The sequence below is a fragment of the Aegilops tauschii genome, chromosome 4, assembly GCF_002575655.3.
Source record: "Aegilops tauschii subsp. strangulata cultivar AL8/78 chromosome 4, Aet v6.0, whole genome shotgun sequence".
In the NCBI taxonomy this organism is placed as follows: domain Eukaryota; kingdom Viridiplantae; phylum Streptophyta; class Magnoliopsida; order Poales; family Poaceae; genus Aegilops; species Aegilops tauschii.
Genome location: NC_053038.3, coordinates 342,339,405 through 342,359,561, shown reverse-complemented (window position 1 = coordinate 342,359,561; position 20,157 = coordinate 342,339,405). Strand labels below are relative to the sequence as shown.

At 50.1% G+C, this 20,157-nt stretch overlaps 1 protein-coding gene across 1 annotated transcript; it reads left to right on the top strand.

Annotated features, from left to right (window-relative positions):
* Positions 1–14,875: 14,875 nt before the first annotated feature.
* LOC109740771 (sphinganine C4-monooxygenase 1-like) lies at positions 14,876–15,858 on the top strand. Its single transcript, XM_020299820.1, has 2 exons — positions 14,876–15,109; positions 15,253–15,858. The coding sequence occupies exons 1-2, from the start codon at positions 14,876–14,878 to the stop codon at positions 15,856–15,858; spliced, it is 840 nt and encodes a 279-aa protein (XP_020155409.1).
* The last annotated feature ends 4,299 nt before the right edge of the window (positions 15,859–20,157 follow it).

The window sequence follows — 20,157 nt, the reverse complement described above, 5'->3', positions numbered from 1 at the left end:
GGAGCCGTTATTCTCATCAAACTCCATGTTACACGTCTCCTTAATAAGTCCCGTGGACTTATTGAGAACACGGTAAGCATGAGAGTTTGTAGCATAACCAACAAATATGCCCTCATAAGCTCTAGCCTCAAATTTAGACAAATGAACACCTTTCTTGAGAATGAAACACTTACACCCGAACACCCAAAAGTACTTGAGGTTGGGCTTGTTACCGGTGAGTATCTCATATGGAGTCTTGTTCAAGCCTTTGCGGAGATAGAGCCGATTTGATGCATGACACGCGGTGTTGATGGCTTCGGCCCAAAAGTTGGATGGAGACTTGAACTCCGCCATCATGGTCCTTGCCGCATCCATCAACATCCGGTTCTTCCTCTCCGCTACACCATTTTGTCGGGGGTGTAAGGTGCGGAATATTGATGCTTGATCCCCTCATCACTAAGAAACTCATCCAAGGTGTAGTTCTTGAACTCGGCGCCGTTGTCACTTCTTATTGTCAAGATCTTTGCATTGTGTTGACGTTGGGCTTCATTTGCAAAGTCAATGATGGTTTCTTGGGTCTCGCTCTTCCTCTTGAAGAAATATACCAAAGTGTATCTTGAATAGTCATCCACAATCACCAAGCAATACTTTCTACCCCCAAGACTATCAAAGGATGGAGGCCCAAAGAGATCCAAATGAAGGAGCTCCAAAGGCCTCTTCGAGTAAATGATAGTCGTGGGAGGGTGAGCCTTTTCATGTAGCTTTCCTTCGATACAAGCACTGCAAGCACGATCTTTAGCAAAACTAACATTTGTTAGTCCACGGACATGGTCCCCCTTGAGAAGACTTTGCAAAGATCTCATATTGACATGGGCTAAACGGCGATGCCAAAGCCATCCCACGTCAACTTTAGCCATTAGGCATGTAGCGGTCTTAGTGGGTCGCTCCGAAAAGTTAATCACATAGAGACTGTTCTCGACATGCCCAACAAAGGCTACTTTAAGAGTCTTGATCCACAAGAGGGCCACGGTATCAACATCAAAGAAAGTGGCAAAGCCCATGAGTGCAAGTTGTCGAACGGAAAGTAAATTGTATGCAAGGGACTCAACAAGCATGACCTTCTCGATCATGAGATCATGAGAAATGACAACCTTGCCAAGTCCCAATACCTTAGAGGACGAGGCATCACCCCACTCGACATTGGTGGGCATAGATGGAATCTTGTGAACATCCACCACCAAGTCCTTGCTTCCGGTCATATGATTAGTTGCTCCACTATCGAGCAACCATGATCCCCCACCGGAAGCAAACACCTACAAGAAATCAATGCTTGGTTCTAGGTATCCATTTTGTAATGGGTCCTTTGATGTTAGTAAAAAAATGTCTTAGGAACCCAAATAGACCATTCAATGTACTCATAAGAAGAACCAACAAATTTGGCATAAACATGTCCATCACTAGCACGACATAACACATAAGAAGGGTTAAAGTCGCCGGCTTTGTTGGGAAGGGAAGTGTTGCCCTTCTTGGCATCACCACACTTCACGGTGTTCTTCTTCTTCTTCTTAGTAGCACCCTCTCCCTCCTTCACAAAGGTTTGCTTGAGAGGAGGAGGTCGTTTGGCCTTGTCATTCTTCTTCTTGTTCTTGGACTTGGGCGCGTACCCAATCCCTTCCTTGGCCACAACTTCCTTTTGATTGCTCAAAAGGTCGTTGAGGTTCTTCTCGCCTTGTATGCATGACACAAGGCCTTTCTCAAGTTGCTCCTTCAACTTAGCATTCTCCTCAACAAGATGCACATGCTCACAACACGGGTTAGTGGCATTTGCATTATCAATTAAGACCATGTGAGGAAATGTGGATTTCTCCTTGGTTAGCTTTACTTGGAGTTGATCATGAGACTCTTTGATGCTAGCATGAGCACCCTTCAAGACCTTGTGAGCCTTGTCAAGTAAATCAAACTCCTCTTTGAGTCTAGCAAGATCAACCCCAAGCTTGGCCTTCTCGGAGGTTAGCACACGACAGACAACAGGAGCATGATCAAGGTCTTTCTGTAATTTAGCATGATCATCGTTGTGTGACTCCTCAAGAGCCAAACGAAAACCATGCTCTTCCTCAAGAGCATTGGAAAGGTCCAAAATCTCATCGGCATAGTCACGACTATGCCCCTCCATCTTAGAGATGGTATCTTCGTGAGCCTCGATCATGTCATTGGCCCAAAGAGCAATGAAGTGCTTCTTGGATTTACCCTTGAGTTTACTCATAAAAGACTCAACCTCATTCTTCTCCACATTAGAACCCTCATGTTCATCAATGCAATCCGTCAAAGAAGGATTATTAATGATGGTAGTTTTGATGTTGGGGGTTACCTTGTTGGTGGCTTTAGCCATGAGGCACTTGGCGGTGATGCTCTCATTGGGTGAGTCGAAGAGAGACACCCGTGAAGTTGTAGCAATGGCAACGGAGGCCATGGCAACTGACTCGCCATCTTCATCATCATCATCATCCTCATTGTACTCTTCTTGGACCACCAACGCCTTGGGAGGAGTCTTCTTGGTGAAGTTGCTCTTGTTTGGGAAAGACTTGGCCTTGTCCTTTCGGATGAGCTTGCCACCATTGTCCTCCCTCTTCTCGTAAGGACATTCCGCAACAAAATGGCTCACATTGCCACAATTATAGCAAGTCCTCACTCGTTGTTTGACCTTCGCGCCACTTGAGTTGCTCTTGTTGAAGTTGGGCCTTGTGTTCTGCTTGCTCCAAAATTGCCTTGAAGCAAGAGCCATGTGTTCATGATAGGCATACTTTGTATCTTCAGGGTTGCTTTCCTATTCTTCCTCTTCTTCTTCTTCCACACTAACCTTGGCCTTCAATGCAAGGTTGGGCTTCTTTGCTCTTTGAGAACGTAGCATCGCATTGTCGGCGGTTTTGTCCAAGATGCTCATAGCCACAAACTCATCCAACACTTCACTTGAGGACAAGGTGTGGAAGTCCGGCCTTTGACGAATGACGGAGGACATGGCCTTATGGTAAGGCATCATTGCCTTGAGGAATTTGCGCTTGATCCAATTGTCATCCGTGTCCTTGCTCCCATGATCTCGGAGTGAGACCGCGAGTTTGGTTACTCTCCGGTAGAGCTCACGAGGTTCTTCATCTTCTTTCATTGCAAACTCATCGGCTTCATCTTGCACCACTTCATAGTTGGAGCGTTGAATGCTTGCGCTTCCCCTGTAGAGGGAAACAACACAATGCCATGCATCTTTGGCCATGGCGAAGGGCCGAAGATGAGGGAGGTCCTCGGGTGGAATTGCATCTTGGATGATGAAGAGAGCATTCTCATTGAATTGATTATCCGCGGCTTCTCTAGGCGTGAAGTTGCTTCGGTCATGCGGATAGAAACCTTCTTCAATGATTCTCCAAATATTAGTATTCACATGATTTAAATGATGCTTAAAGCGATAAACCCAAGAATCAAAGTCCTCATTTTTCACAATCTTAGGGAGTGGAAGGAATCGGTCCACCATAAACAAGTGGAGGTTCCACATGGGCAAAGATGCCGGTGCCATTTTTACCACTAGAAGAAGGAGTCTTTTCACTAGTAGCTTCCCCCTTGTCGGAGTTAGCATCCATCACCTTGTTGGTGGGATCACCCACTTTCAACGGTGCGGTGGATAATTTAAGCCCTTCTATGAATTTGTTAAACATGCTTTCAACCTCGGTCGTCATGGAGGTTTTCAATGTGTCCAAAACCACATTGAATTCCTCACGAGAGACCGCGGTTCCCCCATTGGCCGTAGACGAGACTGGATTCACACCGGAGTGCTCCTCCACACCGTCTACGGTGTCAACCATACTCTCCGGACGGCAAAGTCCTTAATAAAGAGATGAGGCTCTGATACCAATTGAAAGGATCGATATAGTTGACTAGAGGGGGTGGGTGAATAGGCAACTAACAATTTTTAGCTTTTCTTTACCAAATTAAACTTTGCATCAAAGTAGGTTGTCCAGATATGCAACTAGGTGAGCAACCTATATGATGCAACAACAACAATCACACAAGCAAGCAAGGGATATAACACAAATAAGCTTGCACAAGTAAAGGCACGAGATAACCAAGAGTGGAGCCGGTGAAGACGAGGATGTGTTACCGAAGTTCCTTCCTTTTAAGGGGAAGTACGTCTCTGTTGGAGCGGCGTGGAGGCACAATGCTCCCCAAGAAGCCACTAGGGCCACCGTATTCTCCTCACTCCCTCACACAATGCGAGATGCCGTGATTCCACTATTGGTGCCCTTGGAGGCGGCGACCGGACCTTTACAAACAAGGTTGGGGCAATCTCCACAACTTAATTGGAGGCTCCCAACGACACCACGAAGCTTCACCACAATGGACTATGGCTCCGCGGTGACCTCAACCGTCTAGGGCGCTCAAACACCCAAGAGTAACAAGATCCGCAAGGGATTAGTGGGGGGAATCAAATTTCTCTTGGTGGAAGTGTAGATCGGGGCCTTCTCAACCAATCCCTCGAAAATCAACAAGTTTGATTGGCTAGGGAGAGAGATCGGGCGAAAATGGACCTTGGAGCAACAATGGAGCTTAGGGTTGAAAGAGGTAGTCAACTCGGAGAAGAAGACACCCCTTATATAGTGGTGGGACAAATCCAACCGTTATCCACCAACCCAGCCTGCGCAGCGCGCCAGGGCCGCGGTACTACCGCAAGGGCATGCGGTACTACCGCAGGGCCCCGCGGTACTACCACCCGAGCAGCACAAACCTAGACAGCCCAAACGCACCGAAGCGGAGGGCGGTAGAACCGCTGGCGCGGTACTACCGCTCCCCCTTGCGGTACCACCGCAAGGCAGGGAAGTTCCAGATTTCGGGAAGGCACGGACATATAAAAATACATCCGTGGCAACTTCCGCTGAGTTGGGGTCAATGCAAAAATCCGACACAGTAGTACTGCACGTCAGGAGCGGTACTACCGCGTAGTGACTGAGCCAGTCCAGAGCGCACGGTACTACCGCGCACAGGGCGCGGTACTACCACGTAGGGCACGGATGTAAAAAATTACATCCGCCCCTACTATTGCAGCCGCAGCAGCACCTGGCCTGGGGACCACAGTACTACAGCTCCAGAGGAGCGGTACTACCGTGTGCTCTTGCGGTACTACCGCGCCGGGGTTCGGTACTACCGCAAGGGCCTGTGGTACTACCGCCCCAGGGAGCGGTACTACCGCAAGGCCATGCTCAGCAAACAATTTGCATAGACGAGAAACGACGGAGGATGCTCCAAAGAGCCAAAGGAAAGGAGGTGCAAACGGAGTAGACATGTACGTGAAGATTCCACCCAAACCTTTCCAAAGCGGACCCCCTCTTAATAGTACGGCTTTCCTACCACTCAAATCCACCGAAAAGAAACGTAGAAAGAAACACCGTCTTCAATAGTGTTCGAGGGACACCAAACCGTCTTGTGCCTAGTGATGAAATGTCTGAAATACTCAAGGCACACGATTAGTCCGCAAAAGCATTGTCATCAATCACCAAAACACCTTAGGGATAAGTATGCCCTTACACTCTTTTTGCCCCAACTTCCCTAAATGTCGTCAGAATACCCGTGCCACTGCTGTGCTGCCCGCTGCCATGCCACCTTGCGCCTGCGTTGGCGGTGGCGGCCACCGCACCTCCTCACGTCGCCCCTTGTCGGCAATTATCTATTTTTGTTTAATTAAAAATAAAATAAAAGTGGATTTAGGGGAAGAAATTTACACAAACTGATAGAAGTTGCTCTCGGACAATTTCCCCTAAATTTTATGGTTATCCCATAAAACCAGTTTTACTGGAAGTTCTTTAAGGGACCGTTGGAGTTGCTCTTAGCCACCCTTAATGTTCCATTGGTCCCTGTATTTCCCATAATAGGTCACCAGCACTACCGATCAGCGTATTTTTGCAGCTTCCTACATCACTCGTCATGTGCATTTACTGTCTCACACTAGCATAACACTTGTGTGTTGCTACGGAATTACAAAATAATTACAGTTTTATTGAATCATCAGCATACAACAACAATGAACTTGCAACACTGTAAAATTAAATAAAGCAAGTAAACAACACCGCACCACAATAACTGCATGGCCATGTGAGCATTGATAATGTACTTACAAAATACTTTCACATTCAAAACACATGAGTGAGGTGGTCGCTTACTGGTTTGATTGAACTGAGTGTAGAGGCGGGTGTGTGGTTATGGCTCTCCAAACACATTATTTAACTGTTTTGTCCATATTTTCTTTTTTCAAACCAGAAGAGTTTGGTGGGTTTTAGGTGGATGAACTCTTCCAAACCGAAGGGGTGTGATAGTTTCTAAATGGATGAGGGAGTGAACTCATCACCACCACCACCAATCCATTTTACAAGGTAGCAGAGATGTCTGTAAACTGGCCACTTATTTGCCCTGGATATCTATGGTGTCTTCTCTTATCTTTTTGTTCGTGGTCTTTTCCTCATCAGATCTGCCATACAAATCAATAGGTATACGCGTTGTTTACCTTTGAATGACAGGATTCTCCATGGACGGTATGGATTTAATGGGATCTGCAACTGCACCACTGGTAATATAAAAACACGGAGCCTCTGCATTTTCACTATCCTTCCTTGGCCGTGTACTAGGCGTTTCATTGTTTGGGGTCCCTCCCATGCTCTTGTTTTTCTGTTGTTGGTGCTGCTCTAGTCAGATTCATAACTAGTTACTGTCTTACGGGCCATTGTGGTACCCCCAGGCCTAAATAAGGGGAGGACCAATGCCATAGCGAAGGAGGGACTCATTCATAGTTGGATTAGCTCCCTCTGTGAACTCAATAGAAGACTAGAGCTAGGAGAAGAACAATAGAGCTATCTCGAGCACTAGATCTTATGTATTAGTCGTAGCAAGATAATTAAAATTTGACTATTATGTAGTTATGAGGGCAAAACAACTTTTCTGCAAAATTGCCACAAACCATTCATTTGACTTACGGACATGTAGAAGTAGGTCTGCTATTATCATTCTTGTGTGACTTGCCAATACATTCAATGTACTGACCCACATGGTGCAACTTATCATGTTGCAAAATTTTATATGACGAGTAAGTGATGCGATGTAGTGTTACAATGTTTATACTCAATTTTGATAGTGGCATTGATGGACTCCATGAATATCTTATTGGTTTCCGTTGTATTTTATTTGTAAGCTAGCCTTGAGCTATGCATGCATGTATATATTAAAGTCTGGATCTACGATATAATACTTATGGCATGTGGTTTATTCTTAGTATTTCATCTTTGTACTATGTGTGCTGGCAAGTGATCTAGGGACTAGCACGGTAAACACGAAGACTCAAATCCTATCAGGTTCGGTTGCTAGATATGCTTTGATACCATTTGCACCGATCCGACAGGTAAGGATCTGAATCTTTGTGCTTTTTGTGCTAGTCCCTGGATCAATTGCTAGCACATATACTACATGATGTAATACCAAAAAAAACATGTAGTAAGTATTACATCGCAGATCCAAACTTCACTATATTAGATACCTGCATAGGTCAAGGCTAGCTAGCAATAAGATACATCGAAAAACAATAAAGAATCTTCGTGGATTCCATGAATGCCACATGCAAAAAATTAAGTATAGATATCGTAACCCTACTCTGCATCACTTATTCATCATGTGTAAAGCCTGCAAAATAATAGGTTGTAGCCACAAGGGGTCAATACATTGAATGTATTGGCAAGTGTCACAAAATAGTCTAACCGACCTATATCACCTCTGCAAGTTGTTGTTTTGTTGTCCTTGTTTGCTATTCATCTACTACCTGAAATCATAATTTGTGTCGATCAATTTTTGCGTTCGCTCCGGGCCCGAAGATGTTGGCGCCGTGACGAGTGCAGTGAGGCGCGGGGATGTTGGCGAAGCCCCGGGCGAGAGAGACGCGGAGTCGGCGATGACGCGACATCGGTGTCGTAGATGGAGGGAATTTAAAGGGCTGACGGTTTAGGTGCGGGGAGGGGTGGGGGTGGGGGTGGGGGTGTGGTGTGGGGCTGCACTAGATCGGGAGGAAGGAGAAAGACAGTTAGAGGTTGAAGATGACTACCAACTGTCCGAACTCAATCGTTTGGTCCAAAAATTCGACTGACCGTTAAATTGCTTCAGGCACCTGATGGATAGGCGGTCCCGTTGTTGTCATTTATTTCTTCTTAATTCTTTGTACACCCGGCCGATGCGTTGTGGTGTTTTCTTTGTCAATTTGTGGCTCTTGAATTGATGTGGCGGTGGTACATCTTTGGTTTTAGTGATCTACTGCTAGTTACAATGACTGTTGGTATGTGTACTTTATCATCTTTGTCTTTAGGTACGAAAGTTCGCAAGGGGACGTAAGTGCGGGAACACTCACCTGTCAAGTCCTGCCGTCCGCTCGATTTGCCTCGCGATTCGTGAAGTAGATGAATCCCGCATGAGGGCACAATAAAAAAGGAAATTCCTCAAAAAGCTTTAAGTTTCAACGATGAAACTTACTGTGTTTGAAAGTTCCAACAAGTTTTATAGAATAATTTTAAGCAATTTTTTCTGTTGGTCGTAGACACAAAATAATTGATTTTTGTCGGTCGCTCGTACTAAGTTTCAACATACGAAGCTTAACTTTTTTAATAGTCCTCAAAATATATTCAAAATAGAACTTATTTCAAAGCGCTGGTCACGAGAAACAGGAATACGAAAACATAACTTAATTTGAATTTTTCGTTTAAAAGAAATATAACTTTGAAAACCAGAAGCCAAAATAAAAAGCTGACTCCAGGGACCTGAGTGACTCCGCACTTGCGTGTCGCAAATCCTCGTCCTCTTTAGGTTGCCACTTTGTGAAAGGAAAACTAAAAACCTTGTGGAAGATGTACATAACAAAAATGAAGCAATTCATGCCCTAAGGAAGTGAGAAGACTTGTCAAGGTCACCAATTTGTTTTTATTTTTTTTACGAAAAAGCTGACAGCGCAGCGTTTTCATTGATAAAGGAGTGGGGGGTTAGAAATACAAGGTATTTACAGCAAACACCATCACGGGAAGACAACTCCAGCCTCCTCTACATCAACCTAGTCTGGTTCCCTAGGTCTATCTAGCAGTGAGTTGGCCCTCCATCTGCCTGCCCTACTCCAAACGGCTGCCTCCTCTACGATCTTGGCGATCAGAGCCACGACAGGAGAGCGTTGGTTCCTGAAAATCCTTGCGTTCCGTTCGATCCATAAGTTCCACCATACGAGCTGAACCAGGGAGCTCCAAGCTTTCCTCTCCTTTGCTGGGAACATGCCATAGGAGTGGTCTGACCAAATCATCAGAGAGGTGGTGGTGGCAGAGGGGGCAAGGCCGAGCGACAGGTTGCATCTTCGCAAAAACCCCTGCCAGATCTGGACGGAGAACGGGCAGGAAGCGAGAAGGTGGGCGGCGTCTTCCATCGGGCCAGCACAAAGAGTGCAGGCAGAGTCATGCGGCCAACCCTTTTTGGCGAGCACGTCGGCCGTGTTGCAGCGTCCAAGGAGAGCGAGCCACCCGAATACTTTGCTCTTCCCAGGGGCATCCGAATTCCAAATGAATTTGTCGAAGCTAGCCTGGCAGCTACCCTCGAACTGAATGATATACGCCGATCTCGCACTGTAAACCCCATCAGCCGTCCATCTCCACGAGACCGAGTCTGGCTCCGTACTCAGCAAGGTCGGGCTGATTTCAGTCCAAAGGCTTGTGAACTCTCTCGTGGCCTCCGGTGTGAGCATAGGCTGGAGGTGCCGGATCCATCTGCCCTCTTGCAGTGCTTGAGATACGGTAATGTTTTTCCTTGTGCACTGTCAAAAGAGGTGAGGGAAGCGCAGTTGGAGACAGACTCCATTGTGCCAGGGATCCCTCCAGAAGGATAGCCGTGCCCCATCTCCGAGATGAAATTTGACGGAGGCATTGAAGAGGGCTCTAACCGTCGGGTCGACCGGAAGCTCGAGTCCGAGCCATGGCTTGTTAGGGTCCGTCCAAGCTTGCCATAGCCATCGGACACGCAAAGCAACGCTGTGCTTGGCCAGGTCGAGGACACCGAGGCCACCGAATTCAGTCGGCCGGCAAACCAGCTTCCAATTGGCGAGGCATTTGCCGCCCGAGGAAATCTCCTGCCCTCCCCAAAGGAACCCGCGGCGCACCTTATCGATCATCTTGATCAATCAAGCCGGCATATGCAGGGCTATCATCTGGAATATGGGCATAGCAGACAACACTGTTTTAACAAGGTCGATGCGGCCGTCCAGGGACATTAGGGCCAGCTTCCATCCCTTCATCCTTGCCATAACTTTGTTGCAAATCAGTTGCAGTTCGCCCCGCTTCAGCTTCTTGTCTGACAATGGCATGCCGAGGTAGGTACAGGGGAACTCATGGGTTGGGCAGTCAAAGCCATGCAACAACTCTTGAAGATCGATCCCCTCGCAGCATATCGGTGTGACCGAAGATTTTGATATGTTGGTCCGCAGCCCCGTGGCCTCCCTGAAGAGCTCCAAAATCTGCCTGACAGCCTGCACCTCTCTATTGCATGGGGCGATGAAGAGGACGGCGTCGTCCGCGTACAGCGAGCTTCTGAACGGGATGTTCTGAACCCCTATTGGCCCTAGGATCCCCAACTCCACCGCCTTGTTGAAGATGGCAGCCAGGCAGTCCATAACGATGACAAAGAGAAGCGGAGAGAGGGGATCCCCCTGCCGCAGCCCTTTCTGAAGCTTGATGGTGTCGGAGAGCTCGCCATTGACAAGGACCCTAGTGGTAGCCGAGGAAAGCAGAGTCACTATGCAGTCGGTCACCTTCCTCCCAAAACCCCTGAACTCCAGCAGTTTTAGGAGGAACTCCCAGGACACCGTGTCGAAAGCCTTCTGGATGTCTAGCTTGATCATTAGAGCCAGAGTCTTCGATTTGCGGAACGCCTTGGCAAGGCCACTGACATAGCTGTAGTTATCGTGGATGGCTCTCCTCTTGATGAAGGCGTTCTGGCAAGGCCTGACTAGGTCATTCATCCGCTTCTGGGGTCTGTTTGCCATGATTTTAGCAACCAGCTTAGAAAGCTGCACACTAGGCTAATGGGCCTGAAGTCTTTTGCGGTGATGGCCTCCTCATTCTTCGGTATCAACACGATGGTGGCCTGATTGAGGCGATGCAAGTAGGCCGAGGAATTGTTCTGGACCGCCGGGAGCGCACTGATCAGATCAGACTTAATCAGCGACCAACACTGTTTGTAGAACATGGCTGTGAACCCGTCTGGGCCAGGTGCCCGGCACCCGTCCAAATCATTGATGATGTTCTGTACCTCCTCTTCTGTGATCGGTTCTTCCATCTCTTTCAAGTCAATTCTCCCGTACCCCAGCCCGGCCAGGTTGAGGCACCGGCTTCGGGTGGTCCTCTCCCCAAAGAGCTGCTCAAAGTGGTTATGGATTGCCGTGATTTTCTGCTCTTGGTTTGTGATAATAACCCCGTCGACCATCAGCCGAATGATGTAGTTTTTGCGCCGTCTTGCTGTTGCTTTGGCCTTGAAGAATCTTGTCCCTGCATCCCCCTCCTTGATGCTCAGCACCCTTGATTTTTGCCACCAAATCGCCCTGTCCAGAGCCGCATACCCCAAGCGTAGCACCTTGAGCAGTGCCCGGAACTGCCTCTCGTCTTCATTAAGCATCCTTGTGTCCATAGCCGTATCCAGCCGCCCGATGAGCTCACTAGTGATTGCTGTTTTGAGCTTCAGATCATTAAATAACTGAGATTGCCACCTCTTCAGCGCCAAAGCCGTGCCGGCAAGCTTTGCAGCAAGGCGGCATATGGGGTCAGCGTGAGTCGACGCTCCCGGCTCGTGCCAGGCCCCGGACACGATGTTCATGAAGCCATCCATCTTGACCCAGTGGTTCTGGAACCTGAAACTTCTTGCATAACGGAAAGGCACGTCACAGCTGAGCAGAAGGGGGCAGTGGTCCGAAATTTCAGAAGACAAGGCTTGCAATATGCAGTTGGGCATCGACTCATCCCAGTCCCCATTGATTAAGGCGCGATCAAGCTTCACCAGCGTTGCATTTGCTTGCTTGTTAGACCAAGTGTACCGTCGCCCGTGGAGGTACATGTCTTTAAATTGGAGTTCGTTGAGGAAGTTTCTGAATGCAGCGAGGCATCTTCGGTTGATCCTAGAGTTGCTCTTATCCGCAGCCCGTGCGATGAGATTGAAGTCGCCAAGGACCGCGAGAGGGGTGCCAGCTGGAATGAAGTTCTGTACGCCTGTTTCAGCTCTTGGAGGAAAGATATCTTGTCATCATCACCCTACGGTCCATAGACCGCGATCACGGCCATTGGCAAGCCCGAAGCAGTTGGCCCCAACACAGCCACAAAATGGTTCTGAATATCAATTGCAGGGAAAGTGAAGTGGTCGCCTTTCCAGGCGATTAGTACACCTCCGCGAGTTCCCAGCGCCGGGAGGAATGCAAACTCGTTGAAACTAGCTCCACAACATTGATGCACCAGGCTCAGGTCAATCATTGCTAATTTTGTTTCTTGCTGACACACTAAGGATACATTGTTCCGATACACTAGATCCTTGACTACCTTCCTACGAGCTGGGTTGTTCAAGCCCCTAACGTTCCAAATCAAGCAGTTGTCTTCCATTGGCAAACTGTGGCGACGTAGCGTTGGGGCGCCCACCTAAGCAGAGGCCGGCACCGGCACCCCAGTCCCCTTGCCTGCGCGAGCCAGGGCCGTGAGGGCCGTGATCTGGACCGGTGAGAGTGGCTTGTCAAACGCCGTGGCGTAGAGCTGTAGGCGTTGCTCCTCGCTTTCCCCGCGATCTGGAATGGCCAAGCCACGCTTGGACATCACAAGCCTCCTGGTCTGCTTCATGATGTTGCCATCGGCTTCAGGGAAGAGCTTCTTCTTGCATGCCAGGCGGTTGTTGCGTCTTATAGCGGATCCAGGTGCTTTGGCTGGGCGACGTGGACAGCCACGGGGCTTGGAGGGCCCCGCCAGCAGGCCAGGCACAGGGGGTGCAGCAACCAGCTCCAGGAAGCGAGCCGTGGCCTCCTCGTGGGTAGCAGAAAGTGCCCTGGCCCCACAGCACCGCTGGCCCTCGGAGGGAGGGGCCCATGGACCCGCAGAGAGTTGACCAACCCAAGGTGGGGTAGGCTCTCCGTCGGCAGGCGCAGAGGGGACGAGCCCCATCACGTGCCCACCATCCTCGGGACAGCGACCAGCCGACATCGGGGAGGTCACCACCTCCCGACCAGGGGGATCTGGTTGCGGCAGATCCGAGCCAACAGAGAGCACGCAGGCCGCAGTCGACATTGGCGGGGAAGTGGGGGCCCGCACCCTACTGGCCTGCGGAGGTGGGCCGCCTGTCCCCTCCAGCGACAGGCCGACCAGGCTAGTGCAGCAGGCCGTCTCATCCGGCAGCTTTTGGCTATCAGCGCCCTGGGCCAGCACATGTGGGGCCAGCACGGGGTAGCCGACCCCACGATGGCAACGGGCGAAGCGACACCCCCATGCAGGACGGCCGTCACGCCGACAGGTGGGCCCTCCACGATCGCCTTGCCCTTGCATGCAGCAGCCGCCCCTGTGTGCTGGTGTGCTCCTTTGTCTGCACCTCTCGTCCGATCCGACTACATGGCACAACAATTCTACCGTCGCGAATCGATCATGGAGCTACAGACGAAAGACCAAAGGTACAATCGATAATTTACATACAGCTGAACCATATATAATCATTGACACATCACAAATTTCAATACATACAAGGATTATCTTGAATCCATACAAGTAACTTTGGTAGATATAGAGATTGTATTGACACATCACCACAAATCTGCAACCAACTACAGCAGTCCAGCCTAAACAAATTGTTTGCATGGCGGATTTACATATTGTTGTAACAATTCGAGTATATTTGGATTCTTCACTCAGAAGTTGTGTTTATTTGTATGATATTCTGTACTAAATTTAAGTTTAATTCTCCCTATATAAGGATTTTTTTAATAAGAAATTCATATTAGACCCCTTTTCTCTGTGGTCTCCTGCTTCATATTGTAAGCTGTCTTATGTAAGATACAATTTATGTAGCTTGAACAGCTGTATGTGGGTCTTTGTATTACCCAAATGAAGCCTACAGCTATACGCAGGTGGACACATCTTTCTCGTTGGAGCTTGAAGAGACGTGAGAGCTCTATGATTCTGGAGAAATCTGCCGAACACATCTCAAGGTCACCAATGCAGAACAAAAATCTGAAGGAAGCATTTTGGAGATACACGAGGGGTGAAGTTTGAAGTAAATTTCCAGAACTTCTGTTTATTCGTTTAATCTAATTTTTTAATATTTCTAGATTTCACTGTATTGATGAATCTTATCTCTTTTTTGTTTGTCAACGATCTTGACTTTTTATGCTACCAAGTAAGCAAAATTACTGAACTCTTGCACTAGGGACAGTAGGCGGCCATTGGCATGCCCCGGGCATCTTGTCTTGTTAATTACGGATGGGTGTTCCACAAGGTAATTAAGGTCCAGCACTGAGCGGCGACTAGCAACGAAATTACATTGCTGAATCCCTGTGGTGCGAGCTTTGAGTGTACCGGCAGGGCGATATATCGCTCGGTCACCCGTGGCTGGCGCTCTCCCTTGTTCGCACGCTCGAAAGGGATACTTAAATTGCTTACCGATTACCCTATATAGACAATGGATATTGCACTACTTAGTGTTCTCGAAAAAAAAAAATTGCACTACTTATCCCTGACTGGCAACTACAAGACACACACCGTCGTTATACATATAGCACACCTCTACCTACTTAGCTACTTGGCTAGCTAGAGTGTACACCTCGTAGATCAAAGGGATCGACATGGCGGTGTTGAGGTTCTCCGACGAAGCTGTGGCTGCCGCCGTGCCCATCCTGGTGTACTGGACCTACTCCGGCGTGCACACGGCGCTTGGCCATGGACGCGTCATGGCCAAGTACAGGCTCAACACCAAGGCTGAGGAGGACAGCAAGAACACGGTGTCCAAGCGTGCCGTGCTCGGGAACGTCCTCATGCAGCACCTCATGCAGCTCGTCGCCGTCACCGTGCTCACCCCGGTAACCAAAACCTCGCCGAGACCGGCCGACGCCTCACGGCATATTCACGCACACGTGCATGCACGTATCCGTACGTCCTACTTTGTACACAGCCTCTGATCGACGCACACGTTTCTTCCGTACGTGCGTTCGCATGCATGCAGGTTATAGCGGGAAGAGGAGCAGGGGGAGCGGCCACGGGCGACTCGCCGGCGACCGCGTCGTCGTACCTGACAGCGGCGCGTCAGATCGCGGTGACCGTGGTGCTGTACGACGTGTACCGCTACGCGTGGCACCGCCTGGCGCACCGCAGCCGGTTCCTGTACCGGCACCTCCACTCGTGGCACCACCGCCTGGTGGTGCCCTACGCGTTCGGCGCCAAGTACGGGCACCCGGTGGAGGCCCTCATCGCCGACACGGCCGGCGCGTCGCTGGCCATCCTCGCCTCCGGCATGTCGTCGTCGCCGCGCGCCACGGCCGTCTTCCTCTCGCTGTGCAACATCAAGGGCATCGACAACCACTGCGGGCTGTGCCTCCTGCCGCGCCGCCTGCAGTCGCTCTGGAACGGCGCCGCGTACCACGGCGTGCACCACCTGCCGCGCGGCGTCAGGTACAACTTCTCCGACCTCTTCTTTGTCACGTGGGACAAGGCGTTCGGGACGTACCTGCACTACACCGTCGAGGAGAGACCCGGCGGCGAAGGGCTGGTGATCCAGCCGGTGCGGCCCAAGGCGTCCAAGGCCTCCGCCGTTGTCACGCCAGTTGACTGACTCCGGCGGGGCATGCTCATGCACGCGCGCGGCGTACTACGTACTGTTGCATTATAATTTCATCAAAATGTATGTGAGTTGTGTTAATCTTGTTTGCGCCGCTTGTTTCGTTTAGTTCTCCTAAAGTGTCACGTCTGGAACGTGATATAAATTATTATTTTTGAGAACAACGTGATATAATTGGTTGTGTAGGGGGCTCTGCAGTGATGTACTCATGTTGTACACTCTGTAGATCGACTCCAGTGGTTTGCGCGTTTCAAAGAAGGCCTGATGCTTTCCTTATAGAAAATAAATAAGGCCTGATGCTTGCAAATGAGTCCAGTATTTTTTCTGTTTTGTTTGGTAGCAGTTCGGCACCAATAAATGCTAGACCTAAAAAAAATCTACAAATGTTTTACTAAGTCTCAGTCGACTGAGACTTCGTTATGTCTCAGTCGATGTTATATTCCTTTGATTTTGCATGAAGATTCGTACAAAAAAAATATTTTTAGTTTTTTCTTTTTCTTCTTATATGCTATATCACCTGATTGAGACTTGGTTAAGTCTCAGTCGACTGAGACCTAGCCGGTTGGGTGGGCCCCTTCATCCCCGTGCATTGGGTGCACGAATTCACTTAGGGCGCGTTTGGTTGCCCGCATGCAGCCCAACCAGGCCCGCACGGGATGTGCGTGACCTGTTTGGTTGCCTGGGCTGCATGCGATTCGTGGCCCGCACAGACCTTAAAGCAGGCCTCAGCCTGGCCCGGCGCAGCCGTGCGAGGAGGCCGCATGCCTCGGGCAGCGCGGGGCACGGAGGGGACGTCTCATAACTCCCCCCACTCTCCTGTCACCGCCCAGCCTGCACTGTTCCCACCGCTCCTCTCTGCTTCACCGCCCCTCCCTCTCCTCTCCTCCAATGGCTCCGCCTCGCCCACCGCCGCGCCGTCCTCTGACCCCCGTCGACGAGCGCATGGCCAGGATCCAAGAGCGCTGGGTGGCCGGGCTCCAGAACTCGGGCAGGGACCTAGCGTCGGCGCTGCGAGCGCCGTCCCACATTTGCTGTCGGCCACCACGAGGGCCGGCCAATGCGGTGCCGGCCGTTCCTGCTCCGCCGCCGATTCCGGACCTTGTGTTCCTGGGCTCGGCGCCGGTGCCATCGACGGAGCCGCGCTTCTTGGGACCCCATTGGGCAGGGGGTTTTCTTGACCCCCTCCAAGGGTTTTCTCCTGTCGGCGCGCCGTCCTCCTCGACCTACGGCGTGGCCATGAGCACGGGGCCGATGCCGCCGGCCATCACCAGGGCCGGCTCCTCCTCTGCTCCGCCACCTCTCTCCTTCCCACCGTGGTTTTCACCCCTGCCTCGGTTCGCTGCGACGGCGCAAGCTCCGGTGAGTCAAAGAATCCCCAATGCTTGCTCATAGATGTAGACTAGGGGTTTCTTTCTTAGGCATGTGCTAGTACTTAGTGGATTCGATAGGATTAGATAGGATTCGAGTAGATCCGATTCGATGCGATCCCAATTGAATCGAATCCGACCGATTTGTTCTTGCTTGCTATAGTGTGTGTTCTAGGATAATGTTCTTCCGCTAATGCTTTCCTAGGATCTGTGTTCATGCTAGGATGTGTGTTCATGCTAGAATCCCCAATGCTAGTGTGCTTTGCTAGGATCTGTGTTCATGCTATGATCTTGCTAGGATCCGTGTTCATGCAAATGGCATGTTCATGTTCAAGCTAGGATCATGTTCAGCTGTTCATGTTGCATACTCTAGATTGTTATACATATTCAAGCTAGGGTTTGTGTTGCATGCTCTAGATTGTTATACGTGCATGTAGTAGGACCATTTTAGGATGCTGCCATATATGCATGGGTGCACTTGGGGTGCTATTTTTAGATGTTTCCATGCTTACGATAGTGCACTGATGGGCAAGTACCACTGCTCAGTGCCACTTGCTCTTGGGCAAGTCCCCTGATCAGTGGCACATGCTCTTGAGTTGAGCAAGTGCCATTGACCAGTGGCACTTGCTCTTGAGTTGAGCAAGTGCCATTGACAAGTGGCACTTGCCCAAGAGCAAATGACACTGATCAGTGGCATTTGCCCAAGATCAAGTGCCATTGATAAGTGGCATTTGGCAAAGAGTTTGTGCACTGATCAGTGGCATTTGCTCTTGGGCAAATGTCTCTGATCTGTGCCATTTGCTGTAGTGCTTGTGCAACTGATCAGTGGCATTTGCAGAAGAGCTAATGGCACTGATCAGTGGATGTTCATTTTGCAAACACCTCTAATACCTGTCATCTTACCTGACAAGATATTGAAGAGTGACTGGGACCTGGCGGGTGGAGGAGCTGAGGTGGTGGCCGGAGCTGAGGGCGCCGAGGATCTCATCCCCACGAACAAGCTGAGGTTAATATTTTGGCCAGGAGCAGCACCCTGGCGTGGAGCAGGGAAGGAGGATGCCCTCCTGTTAATCTAAGTAGTTTGCTGTCATTTTCATTGCTTGCTTTGTTTGATCTCATTTGGTTGCTTGCTTTGTTTGATCTCATATGTGCTTGCTGTTGTGCTAATCATGTGGTGGTAAGGCCACCACATTTGAATGGGATGAGCAGAACACAAACGCTGTTTGCAACCAAACAGCTGAAGTTTGCATCTGCTCACACCCTAAGCACAAAAGGCAACCAAAAAGCAAGGGGATAAGTGCCCCTTCATGCGATACAGGCAACCAAACAGGTTGCCTGCCGCATATGAAGAACAGGCTGATTGAAGATGGACATGCAATACAGCTATTGTATTAAACTGGAACCAAACATGCCCTTATTTCCCATGATACGTTCTCGCTACATGCACTCCCTTCCGGTGGCGGAGCCAGAAAACAGAATAGGGAGGGCCAAGTGCTGCTAAATTAGCCTGAGAAGGGTCAAACCAATGGAATACCAAGCTAACACACTGTTTTAGCAGAACTACTCAGTGTTCTGTTGGGGATCGTTGCAGAATTTTAAAATTTTCTACACATCACCAAGATCCATCTATGGAGTTTACTAGCAACGAGGGGAAAGGAGTGCATCTACATACCCTTGTAGATCGCGAGCGGAAGCCTTCAAGTGAACGGGGTTGATGGAGTCGTACTCGTCGTGATCCAAATCACCGATGACCGAGTGCCGAACGGACAGCACCTCCGCGTTCAACACACGTACGGAGCAGCGATGTCTCCTACTTCTTGATCCAGCAAGGGGGAAGGAGAGGTTGATGGAGATCCAGCAGCACGACGGCGTGGTGGTGGAAGCAGCGGGGATCCCGGCAGGGCTTCGCCAAGCGCAAGCGGGAGGGAGAGGTGTTGCAGGGGGAGAGGGAGGCGCCAGGGGCTGTTGTACAGCAGCCCTCCCTCCCCCCCCTTATATAGGCCCCCTGGGGGGGGGCGCCGGCCCTTGGGATCCCATCTACAGGGGGGCGGCCAAGGGGGGGGGAACTTCCCCCCCCAAGTCAGGTGGGGCGCCCCCCACCCCCAGGGTTTCCAACCCTAGGCGCAGGGGGAGGCCCATGGGGGGCGCACCAGCCCACCAGGGGCTGGTTCCCCTCCCACTTCAGCCCATGGGGCCCTCCGGGATAGGTGGCCCCACCCGGTGGACCCCCGGGACCCTTCCGGTGGTCCCGGTACAATATCGATAACCCCCGAAACTTTCCCGGTGGCCGAAACTGGACTTCCTTCCGGAACTCCTCGTGACGTCCGGGATCTCATCCGGGACTCCGAACAACTTTCGGGTTTCCGCATACTAATATCTCTACAACCCTAGCGTCACCGAACCTTAAGTGTGTAGACCCTACGGGTTCGGGAGACATGCAGACATGACCGAGACGCCTCTCCGGTCAATAACCAACAGCGGGATCTGGATACCCATGTTGGCTCCCACATGTTCCACGATGATCTCATCGGATGAACCACGATGTCGAGGATTCAATCAATCCCGTATACAATTCCCTTTGTCAATCGGTATGTTACTTGCCCGAGATTCGATCGTCGGTATCCCAATACCTTGTTCAATCTCGTTACCGGCAAGTCTCTTTACTCGTACCGTAATGCATGATCCCGTGGCTAACTCCTTAGTCACATTGAGCTCATTATGATGATGCATTACCGAGTGGGCCTAGAGATACCTCTCCATCATACGGAGTGACAAATCCCAGTCTCGATCCGTGCCAACCCAACAGACACTTTCGGAGATACCCGTAGTGACGTTTGGCACACCCAAAGTACTCCTACGGTATCCGGGAGTTGCACAATCTCATGGTCTAAGGAAATGATACTTGACATTGGAAAAGCTCTAGCAA

Bases quoted from the DNA above. Each gene is read 5' to 3' on its own strand.
- LOC109740771 (XM_020299820.1), top strand. From the start codon at position 14,876: ATGGCGGTGTTGAGGTTCTCCGACGAAGCTGTGGCTGCCGCCGTGCCC. The intron at 15,110-15,252 runs GTAACCAAAACC...GCATGCATGCAG, and splicing joins CCGTCACCGTGCTCACCCCG to GTTATAGCGGGAAGAGGAGC.